Genomic DNA, 15,757 nt, shown 5'->3' with positions numbered 1-15,757 from the left:
AAATTTCAGTTTCTTTGAGATATTTACAATACTGGGTCCTTCTACAATTGAAAATTATTGAAATGAGAAAGAATAGAGATTAACACAGCACAGAAATTGTTGTTTTGAGGGTTTTGCATTGTCAAATGTAGTTTTTTTTTTCTCCCTTTATCAGATTTGGAAACCCAAAAGAAACGTCTTGAGCTCTCTATTGAGGAGGTCACAAAGCAGACTGTGGTGCTCCTACAACCAAAGGTTAATATTTAATCAATAGGGGTGTAATGATTCATTTTAACAACGATTCGTATCGCGATTTGAGATTGTCGATACGATTTAAGGACGATATTGGTTCATTTAGAACAATATGATCCGAAACGATTCAGTGACTTAATCAATTCAGTAACTTTTTAGCCAAAAATTTAAATAAGTGTGACTGATTTATTTCAATCGAATCGTTGTTAAAACAAATCGTTACACCCCTATTAATCAACATTTCACATTTCCTAATTGTATGCTATAGTACATTATGTTTTTAGGTACGTCTACATTAATCCGGATAAACCCGGATTTGAAAATGGCTTTTTCACTTAAAAAAAAAAAAACTCTCTGACCACTCTAGTGCTTTCAAGTGTTTTTCAAAAGTTTCTCGTCCACACTGATGCTGCTGCCTTCCGTACTATATAGTAGGTGAAAAACAGTTTGAGACTCGAGTAGCATGTCTGAATTCATAGACAAAGTGCCCTATTTTAACGATCTGAGAGCATGGTCTAAAACACAAATGGCGCAGGTGTACTTAGTCTATGGAAGCCAGTTTCCACCACTAAATAAAAAAATAAAAAAGAGTAATTGTGACTTTTTATCTCAGAATTCTGACTCTTTTTCTCACAATTGCGAGTTATATTGGGCGAAGTATAAAATGCCAGAATAAATCGTCTTACTGCGCATGCATAAAACATAATAAAATCTCACTGAGATGTAAAGAGACAGAGAGACCAGAAATAATGACTGCGTTGCTTCACTGCCCTATCAGGCAATGACTTTGCAGGCAATGTTTGCACGTGACGGTACCCCACAAAACTGATTTTGGACATTTCGGCTGCATAACTGTTTCATGATCAATAACAAATTAGAGAGAGCTTTGGTAATAACCAAGCGAGTATTTATTTTCTACGAAAGTAATTTCTCGGAATTACATCTAAAGTGGAAACCGTTGGTCAAAACATGCATTTACTTAACTGACCACCAGCCGCAACTTTCAGATGCCATCTTTATTTTTTTAGCACAGGACTGTGGGATATCAAAGGCAGTGAAGGATACATCTATGCTGCCTTCAAAATCGATCATGACATTATCTCAAGAGGCAGGAAGTGAAGCTAACATTCATTTCAGTTGTGCCTTGATGCCTTCATACCTTGGACTCTATCCCCCTTCATGCTATTCTTTTGCCATGATCACTTTATTAGCAAAATGTGTCATACCAATGTTTTTTTAGGTCACACTTAATCGCCACTCCATATATGATCTAAAATGCAATTGCCCTCATGCTTAGCCACATGACAGCATCTTTGAAGAAATGATATATGTACAAAGAAATGTAACTTTAGCAAAACTGTAAAAGTAAATAGCACATAGCAGGCACATACTGGTATAACGAGATCTATCAGTGTGTCACATGACTAAACACTTAGGAAAGCTTCTCCAAAACTTTTCACTAGACAAAAATGGCATCTCTGTGTACGTAGGCCAAAGCGCATAGAAAAAAGATCAAGTGTGTATTCGGATTAGTGTACATAGACATATATTAGCCTTAAAGTGATGATACACAGGGCAAATTTTTGAGCAGTGTTGCCCAGCGATGTTGCTTGGGCCCTTTCCCATTGAAAAGGCTCAACAAATTTCTATCTGGACACTTTAGATTGGTCTGGACCCTGTGTCTCACCTGTTGCCCATTGATGGAAACATTGCTAAAAAAATTGCCCCATGTATCATCACCTTGAAGGGGGTCGCACACCAGACGCAAAGTTCAACGCCGCAAAGTACCGCGCCATGTCTTTAAAATTCGAACACATTATTTTCAATGAGTGTACCCACACCGTCGGCGGCATTCGGCCCCTGTCCACGGCTTTAACTTTGTTAAATCAAAGTTTATCTATTAATTCTGTTGCACCAAATAAGAAGATAAAAATAAGAAGGTTTACATTTAATCCATCATTTTGAATCTGGATTTAATTTATATTTAAAATGGATTAACTTTAATCCTATTGCTCCATAACTTTAAACTCAGATTTAAATCTCAATAATGGATTAATTTTAAACTTACATGTAAGGAGGTTTATATAGAAACAGTAAGTGTGTCATCAGGTCTCAGAGAGGTGTTTATTTAGCCTGACAAGCCAGACCCACATCAAGATGTTTGGTCTGGAAACTCACCATAGACAGGGCTCAATCCGAGGGGGGGGATAAACAGTTGTCTTTCAAACTCCCTCTGCATGTAATTGGATAGCGCTACAACCAACCAGAGCAACGAAGGTGAAACAGAGCTTGTTGATAGATTAAACTTTCGCCGTATCCGGTCGGCAAAACTCTGAACACATCTTCCCTTTTTAAGAATGACTTCTTTCTTTTCTCAGAGAAAAGCTTAACTCCAAGTCTTCCAGAGTCGCGGTCAAAGCTGATTCGAAAGACCGCCGTTCGTCAGTTTCTGTGTTTACTAGAAGCACGCAAACGCAACTCGGCCGTCGTCATTATGGCCCCGCCCACTGACTCTATACACGATGTGATTGGCCTGGCAAGAGTTAGGGGAATACAGCTCAGAAGGGTATTGAGAGTTGCTAGACGACACTCGCGGGCAGATTAAATTTGCTGCCGCTAGGGTGCGTCTAGATTTCTAGGCTAGTGTTTATTAATAATAAAAATGAAAAATAAAGCTAGCCTATTTGAGCCATCAGAGTGTGAGGGTTGTGGCAGCCTGTGAGTTTATGCCTTCTATCGTGTCCAGGATGTAGATCTGTCACTCATCTCGGTGTCCGACAAAGAAAAGAAGAAAGGACTATATTTAGCATTTAATGGTAGCTGTGATGATGAGGTGAGCGTCAGTGATCGCGGCCTCGCCTCGCGTTTCTCATGCCAGCTCTATCGTGGCTGTTGCGCGGCAATCAGACGGAATGGGCAGTGAAAAGTGGAGATGGTCACTCCGCCAATTTTGACAGTTGTTTTGTCATAAGTTACAATGCCACAATATACTCCATTTATTGATACTATAAATATATGTCCAGGTTTATGAAATCCGCACACGCTGCTGTGATGTTTTCATCGCCTGCTTGATCAGTAACAGTCTTTCTACATAGCACTATAAGACAGCTGAAGTTTATTTCCTTTATCGGCAAGAGCTACTTATGTCAGAGAAAGAGTTTCTGGTGGTCAATTAAAAAAAAGGAAAATTGAATATAAGTATTGTTGCTGTCTGTGACGAATCCATCATGGTGACAAAAATTAAACGTAAATTGAGGTTTTAATCGCAGGTTAAATTCCAATCCCTGATTTGTTATTCTAGGTTTAAAATGAAGTGGTGCAACGAAATTAAAGCCTAGATCAACAAATCCTAGATTAGCTCTAAACTGAGTTTAATTTAATCCTTGTTGGTGCAACCTACCCTAATTGTATGTTTGCTGCCATGCAGGATGATCTGAAGAAAGAATTGATGACTTTGAGGGCCAAGCATATGGAGATGTTAACCGCTAACGCTGCAGGGATCAGTGCAGTCGAAAAAAGCATCTATGAGAACAGGGTCATGCTTGAGCAAGTCGGGATGGAAAACAGCCGTCTGCATGTGGTGAAAACACACGCTACTCAGCAGACACATTAGCACATTGCTCGAGAGGTTTTTCAACAATGCTTTCTAACAGCTCTGTACTTGCAGTGCATTGAACAAATGAAGGAGGAAATATTGGAAACCGAGAAAGACCAGGAAAAGTATATGCAGGAGGTCAACAGGATGACAGAGGAAAAGCATTTCCTCTTTAGTGAGTTTTTTGACAGCCACTTAACATTTTAAAGTATTGTGCTCTTAGCATAATGATCCAGAACGAATCATGTCTCTTTTCCATCCCCAGAGAGTCTAATAGACACCTGGACCACAGAAATGGTGCTTACTGAGGTACAAGCAAACGGCAAAGTATACAAATAAACCTCAGTCAACAGCATACTGTCGACCACTACTCGATCTTGTTTGCACAAAGAGCTGCACATTCCTGCTTTTAAGCTCTCCTGTAAACTGAAGGATGGCGACAGATGCTGGAACGTCCCTTTAAGCTGATGAACTTTAGTTTTGTGTTATTGAAAAATTCATTATTGGCTATTGAAAAATCCTTTCTGACCTTGATGTTTTGATACATTTTCCTTTCCTTTATATTAGGAATCTGCAGATCAAGACCAGAAGATTGTGGAGAACATATACAGTCTCATAGTAAAGATTCAAGAAAGAAAGCATCACATCAGTGACGTCAACAGCAGGCTGGAGAAAGAGTTAGTGTGCATGAGTTCCATGTTAGAGAAGCCAGGAAATAAGCATTTACACAATACATAAATATGGAACAGCATTTCTACTATTTCCAATATCTTCTGACATTTCAATCTTTAAAGGGATTGTTCACCCAAAAATGAAAATGACCCCAGGATTTACTCACCCTCAAGCAGTCCTCGGTGTATATGACTTTCTTCTTTCAGACAAATACAATTTATATTTTTAGTTATATATTTTTTTATTTTTTAAATATCCTGGCTTTTCCAAACTTTATAATGGCAGCCCAAGTTTTGAAGCTCAAAAAAGTGCATCCACCATAAAAGTAATCCATACAGCTCCGGGGGTTAATAGAGGCCTTCTGAAGCGAACTGATGCGCTTGTGTGAGGAAAAATATACACATTTAAAACTTAATAAAGTAAAATATCTACGTCATAATCGCATTGGATACAGAAGGTGGTCTGGAGGAAGCTAGATATTTTACTTTATATTTATGTTATATATTTATATTTTTCTCGCACAAACTCTTCACTTCAGAAGGCCTTTATTAACCCCTGCATGGATTACTTTTATAATGGGTGGAAGCACTTTTTGAGCTTCAAATTTTGGCCTGCCATTATAAAGCTTGGATTTTTTTTCTATTTAATATAACTTATTGTATTTGTCTGAAAGAAGAGAGTCATATACACTGAGGACTGCTTGAGGGTGAGCAAATCATAGGGTAATTTTAATTTTTGGATGAACTATCCCTTTAAGAGCAACTTCTTGCTGATTTTCTACTGATCGTACTAGAAACATTGATTATAGAATTTTTGGTAGTGGTTTCAGTATAGCATTAGTAAACATGACTCTCTGCATTGGATGATCTAACAATGAGCAAATAATTTTTACAGCATAATCCTTGTTAATGATGGTTAATAAAATACCATTTTAATTTTAGCTCACCAACTTGTTCACCATTTTTGATTTCGAAAAATGTACTTTTTTAAATGCATGACACAGTGAAATAACATCAAGATCAATAAAAATTGTATTGTTCCTTGTTAGTTCATGACAAACTAATATAATTACCTTACCTAACAAATGGAACCTTACTGTAAATACGTGTTTGGTTATTACAATTTTTAAAAAAAATCACACCTATGGAAAAATCTGTTTTAATAATTTATTTAACAAGTCAAACATGGTTGACAAAAGTTCATTTTCATAGATCTGATGGCCATGGATGTAACTCACCACTAACATGTAAAACCTTATTACATGTTGAATAAAACATCATCTCTAATCAGCTTATATTCCACACATAACTGTAGACCTTATAAATATGTTTAAAAAAAAATCTTTAGTCAAGTTGTAATGTTGAGTGTCTGAGAACATTGAAAACTACATAGAATTATTCCCACAATACAATGTGTACGCAGATTTACATATTCAGCAGCAAAGCATTCATAAAATGCCACATGCAAATACGATGTCACAAAATTCCTTTTGTAGTGTTAAGCTATTATTTAACCGCACATGAAAAGAATACAATTTATATTTGGCACAAGAAAGTTTGACATATGAAAATGGTTAACGTTAAGTGAGAGCACTCAAGAAATTCACAGACCAGCTGTTTCATATATATATAACACACAAAACCTCCAAAAATGACATTGTACATTACAGCACATTTTTGATTTGTAACTCATTTTGACGATCGATACAAATTGCAAAGTGTACTGAATAATATACACTAAATTTACAAAAACCATTAACTGTCTTTCCAAAACTCGCTTTTAGGATTCAAAGGAAACCTGTAAAGAAAAGATTCTTCACAGAGCATTTCATTGGATCTCCGTTCAATACAAGCAAACAAATATGGCAATATACAATATCGAGCAATAACTAAATGCTTTGTTTATGGCTTTTTGGTGTCCATGCCAAAGGTATATCTATGCAGCTCTAACATGCAGGTTTGTAGGAAGGTGATTCTCCTAAGAGGAAGTGACATTAGTGTCCATTCCCACCCTCTGACAGAATTCTGTTTGGCTCTGTGAACCTGGCCGTCAGTAAGTAGAAGAGAGCGGGTCCGGGCACCAGAGCCAACAAAGGCAAATCCTGTCCCAGTTTGTCCAGTCGGGATATGGAAATGATACCATATGCATGGAGGAGCCAATGGCTGAAGAGAACCACGAGGCGTTTTTTCTTAGCCACAAGGTTTTTGAAAGACTGCAGGAGATAGGGCACAAACAGTTAACATGAAATAAAAAGCACTGCGACATTAAAAGAAAACATATAGTACATAAATACACTTACTTGTATCTCTGAAGCTGACATGTAAACTGCCAACGTGACCAACGATAATACCAAAATAATATATGGGAATGCATAGTCTGAAAAAAATAAGAAAGGGAAATATAAAAAACACAAACGTCAACTAAGTAGATTTTCAAATCATCATTAAAGGTGCAGTCTTGTAAGTTTTGCCTCTTTGTCGCCATCTCTGTTTGAAACCTAGATATTTGGGGAATAATCATATTTATGTGCATTGTGCATCGGTGTGTGTAGTGATTCTACATCTTGGAAGTATGATAACAATACGAACTTTCACTGAAAAATGTAACTTGAACAAGTGAGTAACATGTCTGCCACTTTTGTTCTGACCAACAGAGAAAAAAAAACATTACAATAAATCACGCTACCAATGGTGATTAAATTGCTTAGTTCATATCACATCCAACATGTAATTATTATTGTTATACTTTGTTCTCAAATTGTTAATGTTGACAACATCAGCATTCAGTGACTTTTGACTAGGGGTGAGTCTCCAGTTGTCACCAATGACTGTCATTTGGAACTTTCTGGATCAAAATGCTCAATTTAATTAATCCAGCTGCTTTGAGAAAAGGCTATAAATGATCTGCCACCTGCACCATCCTCACATGCGATAGTATACAGTCCCTGACAAAAGTCTTGTAGCTTGTGTACAAATTGACCTAAAGTGCCGCTGAAATATATTTCTAATCAAGATATTTTTACAAGAAATGGCTCATTTTAATCCCACCAGCTTTTGTGATAATGTTTCAGTGAAAAACTAAACTTTCAAAAAGTATTCTAAGCCCATTGAGTCAATTTTTGCAAAGACATAAGTGTTGTCACCTTGTCATATGAGCTTCCCCTGTGACTAATATTGGATCAATTAGGTCTCAAGTGTGTATAAAAAGAACCCCAGTACACTAGACCTTCACATCAACTGCAACTAGACCTCTGCAAACATGCCTAAGATTCACCCTGAGACTAAAGTTTTGATTATCAAGAGGCTGAAGACCAGATCCACTGCTGATGTGGCAGACACCTTCAATGTGTCTCAGCGTCAAGTACAGAGGATAAAAAAAAGATTTGAATAGACTGGAGACGTTTTTTGACAAGCCCAGGTCAGACAGACCCCGCAAGACAACTGCTCGAGAGAACCGTTTGTTGGCTCAAAAATCCAAGGCCAGCCCATTTTCCACTGCAGCAGAGCTCCACGAGACCTGGTCACCTGAAGTCCCTGTGTCAACCAGAACAGTTTGTCGGATTCTGTCTCGAAACGGCCTCCATGATCGAATCAGTGCCCAGAAGCCAGCACTAAACAAAATACAATTGAAAAACCATGTGGCATTTGCCAAGGCCCACAGCCTGCTAAAAGGATGGACGCTGGAAAAGTGGCAGAAGGTGGATTTTCAGATGAATCTTCAGTTGAAGATTGCAGGAGACCTACTGAAGCCTGAATGGATCCGAGATTCACCCAGAAAACAGTGAAGTTTGGTGGCGGAAAAATCATGGTCTGGGGTTACATCCAGTATGGGGGTGTGCGAGATCTGCAGGGTGGAAGGGAACATCAATAGTCTAAAATACCAAGAAATCTTAGCTACCTCTTATATTCCCAACCATAAAAGAGGCCAAATTCTGCAGCAGGACGGTGCTCCATCGCATACTTCCATCTCCACATCAAAGTTCCTCAGGCGAAGAAGATCAAGATGCTCCAGGATTGGCCAGCCCAGTCACCAGACATGAACATCATTGAGCATATGTGGGGTAGGATGAAAGAGGACGCATGGAAGACGAAACCAAAGAATATTGATGAACTCTGGGAGGCATGCAAGGCTGCTTTCTTAGCTATTCCTGATGACTTCATCAATAAATTGTATGCATCCTTGCCAAACCGCATGGATGCAGTCCTTCAAGCTCAAGGAAGTCATACAAGATATTAAATTTGGATCTCACAGCGCCACAACTTAATTTGCTGACATATTTTTGTATTTGCAGTAAATTTGTTACATTTCTGTATAGGCGACAAAACTTTTGTCTTGCCAAAATTTGACCTTTCTGTCTTGATTAAATGATAAATATTTCTTCTGTGAAAATTATTTATTTCAGTGCATTAAACATCAATTGGGAGGGTTTTAGCTTTTCATATGAGCTATTTCTAACACCAATTGATTAATTAAAAGTCAGGGTAATATCAGGTATTTCTACAAATAGATAAGCGACAAGACTTTTGTCAGGGACTGTATGTATACAGTACATATGTGTATACATATATCCTTTATGTATACGGATCTGGCGTAATGACACAAAGACATGCTCGAATATCCCGATGAAATCCACCAGTACCACTCAAATTATAACACATTGTTACAAGCTAACTGGGAATCGGGCTAAGGAAAGGAGATAGTTTTAAACACTGGCTAGTTATGTACTTGCTCAAAAAAAGTTACTGCAGCTTTAAAAAAAGAAATACAAAAAACAACACTCACAAAGAAGTCCTCCTCCTACCGCCTGCAGGACAGTGAGGATCGGGAAGAAGTACAGCGCTGCGTAGATACTCTTGAAACGATCGGTCTTGCCTAAGCCACATGCAATCTTTTTAACCAGAAGTGGCCGCAGAAGCATCATAAAAACCAGACAGAAGGCGTAGTAGATCAACACAATGGTGTACCTGAAACAACAGAAATTGATAGGGGTGCTCATGTCACAATGCATCGCAAATTATATGCAACAATACTGACATCCCACCTCTCCCGGAATTGCCGGGGTCCTCCCGAATGGCTGACACACGTTTCAAATGTGTCTCCTGTGATCACTTGTGTTTGGAATTCGTCAAGACACCCCTTTTATTTTGTGACACTCTAGCTCTGGCTTTTCAATGCCACAGACCCCCAAATATGGACATCCTTGTGTTTTCATTTCTGAAATTTAAAGGGATACTTCACTGCTTTCATATTAAAGTATGTTATTCCCTTAACTAAGATGAGTTGATACATACCTTTTTTTGACAAATCCTCCCTCTCATCTCCCCCTCCCTCTCTCATTTCTGTCAAAAGGGGGGAGGGGGAGATGTGAGGGAGGATTTTTCAGCCGGGACTTTCTACTGCGCCGAGTCAAAGTACTCTCAGAAGTGCTATTCCGCCGTACATTATAGTTCTCCTTTTTAATCCCATTAGAAAGTCGCCACGTTTTATTTTATGTCACCATACTTGATCGTTCAACTATTAGTGTAACTGTATTTAAATAAGGAAACCGTGGAGGTGTTTGGTCGCTTCTAACTTGATCTCTGTTTGGTACCATAGTGAATGAACTGGGCTTAGTGGGCTAAACTAAATGCTATCAGAATGTCACCGTGCATCAGAGCGATTAAGTGCACACACTGAGACTTAGTGTGTTAAGGGAATAACAGTTTAATAATATGAAAAAGCGGTGAAGTATCCCTTTAGAAGACATCTGTCTTTTATAAACACCCAATTAATACACTAAAAAATAATATTAAATATCTAACATTAGTTTATATTAAGTTACTTTATGATATATAGTTTCTTCTCACTATTAGAATTTAATGCTAATTGCATAATTTATTTGTATATTTAAATCTCATTTTTATTAATTTATATTGATAGTTAATTTAATAGAATAATATTTTTAATCATTTATTTTAATCAAATTTATTTATTTTTCTTTTCAATTTTATGTTAATTTAACATTTAAATCACTAATGTATAAATCTAATTTATGTGCTTAATTTATTATATGTTTAATATATATTTTAAAATATATTTTCTCTAAAGTTTTCCACTTTTATTTAAGCTAATTTATTTATTTATTTATTAATTGTATTATTATTATATTTAAAATTTTACTTTAGGCTTTTTAACATGTATTTATTTTAATCTTATGTATATATTTATTTACCTTTTACATTTTTCATATGTTAATTTACTATTCAATAATTTATTTATTTTAATCTAATTAATTTATTTAATTTTATACTGTTTCTCTACACTTTTAAGCAAATTAATAAACAAGAAATGTATTGCATTTATAAATAATACATTATATTTATTTACTTATTTTATTTTTTGTGCATGTTTTATATGTTCATTTAACATTTAATCACATTCATTTATTTACATTTTCTCATGGTTTTTCTCTAGACTTTTCCACTGGTTTGCGGCCTCCTGGAGTTCCCCGGACCCCAGTTTGAAAACCCCTGCTCTAGCTTGCATCACTCTCAGTGGACAAACACTACTGAATGAACAAAATCATGTTACATGGCTTATTCTAATGAATATAATACACTGCCCGGCCCAACAAAAAAAAAGGTTGCTTTATTGCAGAGATTATTATGTTTCTAATGTGTTATAGGTTTGTCAGCAGTTCTTTTAACACTGATGGAGTGTGTAGCTTTTCATTTCTTAAACAAGCATGTAGTTAGAAACAACCATGCTTGATGGAAAAACATTACAACATATATTTCTATCAAGAGCTGCCTCAAATATTGGTCAAAATCTTATATTGTCAATGCAAGAGTCCAGCACTCTGTAAAGTCTCCTCCAGCACATCCCAAAGAGTTTCAAGGAATTTAAAGGGTTAGTTCACCCAAAAATTAATTCTATCAATAATTACTTACCCTAATGTTGTTCGACACCCATAAGACCTCCGTTCATCTTCACACACAGATGAAGATATTAGTGTTGAAATCCGATGGCTCAGAAAGGTCTTCATTGACACCAATATCATTTCCTCTCTCAAGACCCATAAAAGGCACTAAAGATGTCTTTAAAAGCCCATCTCACTACAGTGGTTCTATAATAATTTTATGAAGCGACAAGAATAGTTTTTGTGCACAAAAAAAACCTAAATAACGACATATAGTGATGGGCCGATTTCAAAACAAAGTTTCGAAAGGTTATGAATCAATGTATCAATTCACGATTCAGATCGCCAATGTCACGTGATTTCAGCAGTTTTACACGTGATCCAAATTATGAATCGATACGCTGATTCATAACCTTTCGAAACTTTGTTTTTGAAAGGTTTTAAAATTGTTTTTTTTGTGAACTTTTTGCACAAAATTGTGCACAAAAACTATTTTCGTCACTTCATAAAATGATTGTAGAGCCACTGTAGTGAGATGGACTTTGTAAAGACGTCTTTAGTGCCTTTTATGGGTCTTGAGAGAGGAAATGACATTGGTGTTAATCAAGGCCTTTTTAAGCCATCGGATTTCAACATTTGTGTTCCTAAGAGGAACGGAGGTCTTACGGGTGTCAAACAACATTAGGGTAAGTAATTATTGACAGAATTTTCATTTTTGGATGAACTAACCCTTTAAGGTCTGGACTCAGAGGTGCCAATTCATGTGTGAAAATGAATCTTCATGCTCCTCCCAATCATTCTTTCACAGTTTGAACTTGATGAATCTAGACTGTCATCCTGGATTATGGCCACGATGATTCTTCCTACATGGTTGTTTAAGAAATAAAAAAACTACACAGAAACCAACAGAAATAACTGGCAACTCAAATCAAATTAAAGGGCACTCACAGAGGGAACACAGCCTCCTGCGTGCAGTGCAGCATGGTGACGTAGTCGGGACTGGGGTTATACAACATGGTGTACCAATCAGAAAGCATCTTAACCTCACAGGAACGAATAGACAGCAGGCCGACGGGATCGTTGAGCAGCAGAGTCACTACGGCAGCTGCTGTGCACTCAAACAAGGCGGTGATGTGCTGGAAAAGGGCACTAGAACTAGAGGGGACATTAGCATAGGTTAGTCTGGAAAGCTCAATTAATGCATCATCAAGTTTAAGACGCAGCATTGCAAACAAAATCAGATCCGCACAATAATATTGCCTCATGTATTTTTTGTGTAGCACAAGAAATTCTGCTGACTACCTTTTCTTCCCAGAATACCACTCAATAAAGAACCAGTGCAGGACCAGAGGCAGCATCGCCATGAAGCCCAGGTAAAGCCAGTCATACAGCTCAGGGGATCCAGTGCATTTCATGCAGATCTTCTCTAGGTTTGTCCTCTGGCCACGAGGACACACCTTTAAAATGAGAATGGTAAAGGTTATTAACACATCAAATAGTCCCATGTGCAATCATACCAATTAGTACAAGCAGTATGAATCATTTGTTCTTGAATGACCAGGTGACGGCTGTTGCCGTTAGTAATAAATAAAGGACTTAGAAATAAATGTAACACTTTACAATAAGGTTTGATTTGTTAACATTAGCTAATGCATTATCTTATTCCCGGTACATGTTGTACGATTTTGGCCTGTCCCAGATGAAATGCGATTTCTGTGGCCGTGGCTCCTAAATGGTGGTCCTACGTCGTACAGTGAGAGAGAGGTTGTCACAGTCTTGTGACAAAAGATAGCCTGCAATCATTTTTGGACTGTAAGAAATTTAGCATGGTCATCTACCTACGTCCACTGACTAACTAAAACTTAAAACTACTTACCTCGAGCTCTAATTACAAAATTGACATGCCAATTTGGCCTCTTTTCCCTAGTCATGACCACGTCCATATTCTCCTCTTTCACTTACTCCTCTTTTTTTTCAGAGCATAAAAAAAAAAACAATTTCCAAACGTGCTCTATTTGTTTACCACTAGCGCATACTGAAGATGTTTTACTCTTCTATGCTATATTGGCGTCATCATCGTACTGTCTACATACATGTCATATCATGTAAAGGACCCCCATTCTTGATTTAAAAAGGCATATATCTTTTATAAACACCAAAATTATATACTGAAAAATGTATATTATAAATCTAAAATTTGTTTTTAAGTTACATCTATTTTTCTACTCACTGTTAATCTATTGTTTGTTTATTTTTAATCGAATGTTCATAAAATGCGTATTTATTTTTATCTTATTTCGTTTTAACAGTTGTTCCAGAAATAAACACATGTGACACATCAGGGTGCATATATATATACACAACTGACCTCTCTAATTGTACATTGTAATCAGGCAGTTGCACAATACGTGCATGTTTTAAACTGATGATTAAATGAATATGAGGCACTTACCCCACATTCTCCTTCAATAGACTCATTTATGATGGTCCTTCCACAGTACAGCCCAGGACAAGTGGAGCTCATTGCTACAGCTGCATTACACCCAGATAAACATCATTAAAACACACTTTAATTCAAAATAAAGACATATCATTTGCATGTTGCTGTTAGCAAACTAGGTTAGCGATATTATCAACAGCAATAATCCAATTAGATATTGACAATGTCATTAGTTGTTTGCAATAAATATTGTACGTTTAACATACCCATGGCATATGCAGCATTACAAAACTATCAATAAGCCCAGTTTTTTATTAGTAATTTTAAAATTCAACGATCTAAACGACGTAACAGAAACCGGAAGAATAAACACATCCGCCTTGTTCTTCTTCATGTGAATGTGGCACGTGTCGCTACAAAGTTTGACAGCGCCTCTCACTGGTCAGACACAGATCATCAAAAGTGCACTTTTTCTAACATTTCAGCATATTTTCAACCGTGTTAGTATACACAAAACAACAACGTATTATTTTTTACTACACAAATTAAGTGTTTCATTTATATAAATTAGAGCCGAAATGTTTCATTCGCAGTAACTGCCTTTCATAATTAGCTCTTGTCTTGCTAGCAACCTTTTGATTTGCATCTCTTCTCATTCAGTTTAATACATGTCTTTATTATTTATTTAATTCAATTGATGTTAACGGTTAATTAATTATTTGGTACATATATAGATCTCAATGTAATCTATATGGGCTAGTTTCTAAAGTAGAATTTTGCAATCGATATGGATCAATGTAGATAGATAGATAGATAGATAGATAGATAGATAGATAGATAGATAGATAGATAGATAGATAGATAGATAGATAGATAGATAGATAGATAGATAGATAGATAGATAGATAGATAGATAGACAGACAGACAGACAGACAGACAGACAGACAGACAGACAGACAGACAATTATTAAATTACCTCAAATAAATTATATAATATTATATACATTGTGCGTTAAAATGGAAACGGCTGGAGGTTTTCATCAGCGGCTGCGTGCGCACAGAGCATAGCAAATGAAACAAATATTCATAAGAAAGTGCGTAATTCAACTCTGGGAAAAAAATTCAGGTCCAGTGTCATGGCAACGGCTTCAAACGTCACGGGGAGGTCCAGGGTCCTGCATCTGTATAATAGAAATAGAAAAGGCACGTAGAGCGGCGAATACAATGAACCTGAGTCTACAATTGGGCTGGCGTTTGTCAGATACAACGAACTAGACAAACGATTAAACGCTCTTTTTAGTTCACTGTTTAATCGAGTTGGCTCAATAGAAGTGTAAAATATTTTCCAGGTCGCTACTGAGTAGACGAGAAGACGGCTTTGTCACATGACACTTGTTACTTTTCACAGCGCCGCTCAGGATGGACCAATCACAGCTGTTTGCTCGAATTCACTTCTTCACTTCGGCTGATGTTTATCAATGTATTAGGCCGAATCAGGGCCGAATCAGTAGTCGTAGAATGGTATGTAGCAAACTATTCTTAGTTCATCTGAAAATAAGTATTTTTTATATAATGGAGAATTGTATTGAATCAGGTGTATTATAACCCAAACAATAACAAACGATGCTTTATCAGCGATGAGTCGTGACTGTTACTTTTCTCAGCGCTTGTCAGAATGGACCAACCGCAGATGCTGGTGCATATCCGATTAATCATTTTTAAATTAATTTTATAGAGATTGACATGGCATATTTCCATGTGTATTTTCTATATTAATCCATTAATTTATAATATTATAAAAAAAATGTATTATAAAAAATTCCAGTGCAACACAAGCTGTCTTAAAATATGAATGTGTTTCAATGGTAAATTGGCTTTCTGGGCCTCCAAGCGCCCTCTATAGGAATGAGCTCGTTTCGT

At 36.7% G+C, this 15,757-nt stretch overlaps 2 protein-coding genes across 4 annotated transcripts in view; one reads left to right on the top strand and one right to left on the bottom strand.

Annotated features, from left to right (window-relative positions):
• Positions 1 to 11,426, top strand: part of ccdc175 (coiled-coil domain containing 175) — a 30,294-nt gene extending 18,868 nt beyond the window's left edge. For all 3 annotated transcript variants that reach the window (XM_067455844.1, XM_067455846.1, XM_067455845.1), the window contains 6 exons: positions 155 to 234; positions 3,659 to 3,811; positions 3,899 to 4,001; positions 4,092 to 4,135; positions 4,394 to 4,503; positions 10,952 to 11,426. In XM_067455844.1, coding sequence (XP_067311945.1) covers positions 155 to 234; positions 3,659 to 3,811; positions 3,899 to 4,001; positions 4,092 to 4,135; positions 4,394 to 4,503; positions 10,952 to 11,162 — 701 coding nt within the window. In that variant the 3' untranslated portion in view covers positions 11,163 to 11,426. The remainder of the gene's footprint in view (positions 1 to 154; positions 235 to 3,658; positions 3,812 to 3,898; positions 4,002 to 4,091; positions 4,136 to 4,393; positions 4,504 to 10,951) is intronic.
• jkamp (jnk1/mapk8 associated membrane protein) lies at positions 5,651 to 14,259 on the bottom strand. The gene is made up of 7 exons (XM_067455848.1): positions 14,103 to 14,259; positions 13,849 to 13,928; positions 12,699 to 12,853; positions 12,345 to 12,551; positions 9,281 to 9,462; positions 6,798 to 6,874; positions 5,651 to 6,710 (listed from the first exon to the last, which is right to left on the bottom strand). The coding sequence occupies exons 1-7, from the start codon at positions 14,104 to 14,106 to the stop codon at positions 6,492 to 6,494; spliced, it is 924 nt and encodes a 307-aa protein (XP_067311949.1). The 5' UTR covers positions 14,107 to 14,259; the 3' UTR covers positions 5,651 to 6,491.
• Positions 14,260 to 15,757: the final 1,498 nt, after the last annotated feature.

The sequence above is a fragment of the Pseudorasbora parva genome, chromosome 10, assembly GCF_024679245.1.
Source record: "Pseudorasbora parva isolate DD20220531a chromosome 10, ASM2467924v1, whole genome shotgun sequence".
Taxonomy (NCBI): domain Eukaryota; kingdom Metazoa; phylum Chordata; class Actinopteri; order Cypriniformes; family Gobionidae; genus Pseudorasbora; species Pseudorasbora parva.
This window is presented reverse-complemented; position numbering and strand designations above follow the sequence as displayed.

What these genes read in the sequence shown, in the direction of transcription:
- jkamp (XM_067455848.1), bottom strand. An exon ending in GGTAGGAGGAGGACTTCTTT is followed by an intron (nt 6,875 to 9,280) that starts GTGAGTGTTGTT and finishes TATTTTTTTCAG; the next exon opens with ACTATGCATTCCCATATATT. An exon ending in TGTCAGCTTCAGAGATACAA is followed by an intron (nt 6,711 to 6,797) that starts GTAAGTGTATTT and finishes TATCTCCTGCAG; the next exon opens with TCTTTCAAAAACCTTGTGGC.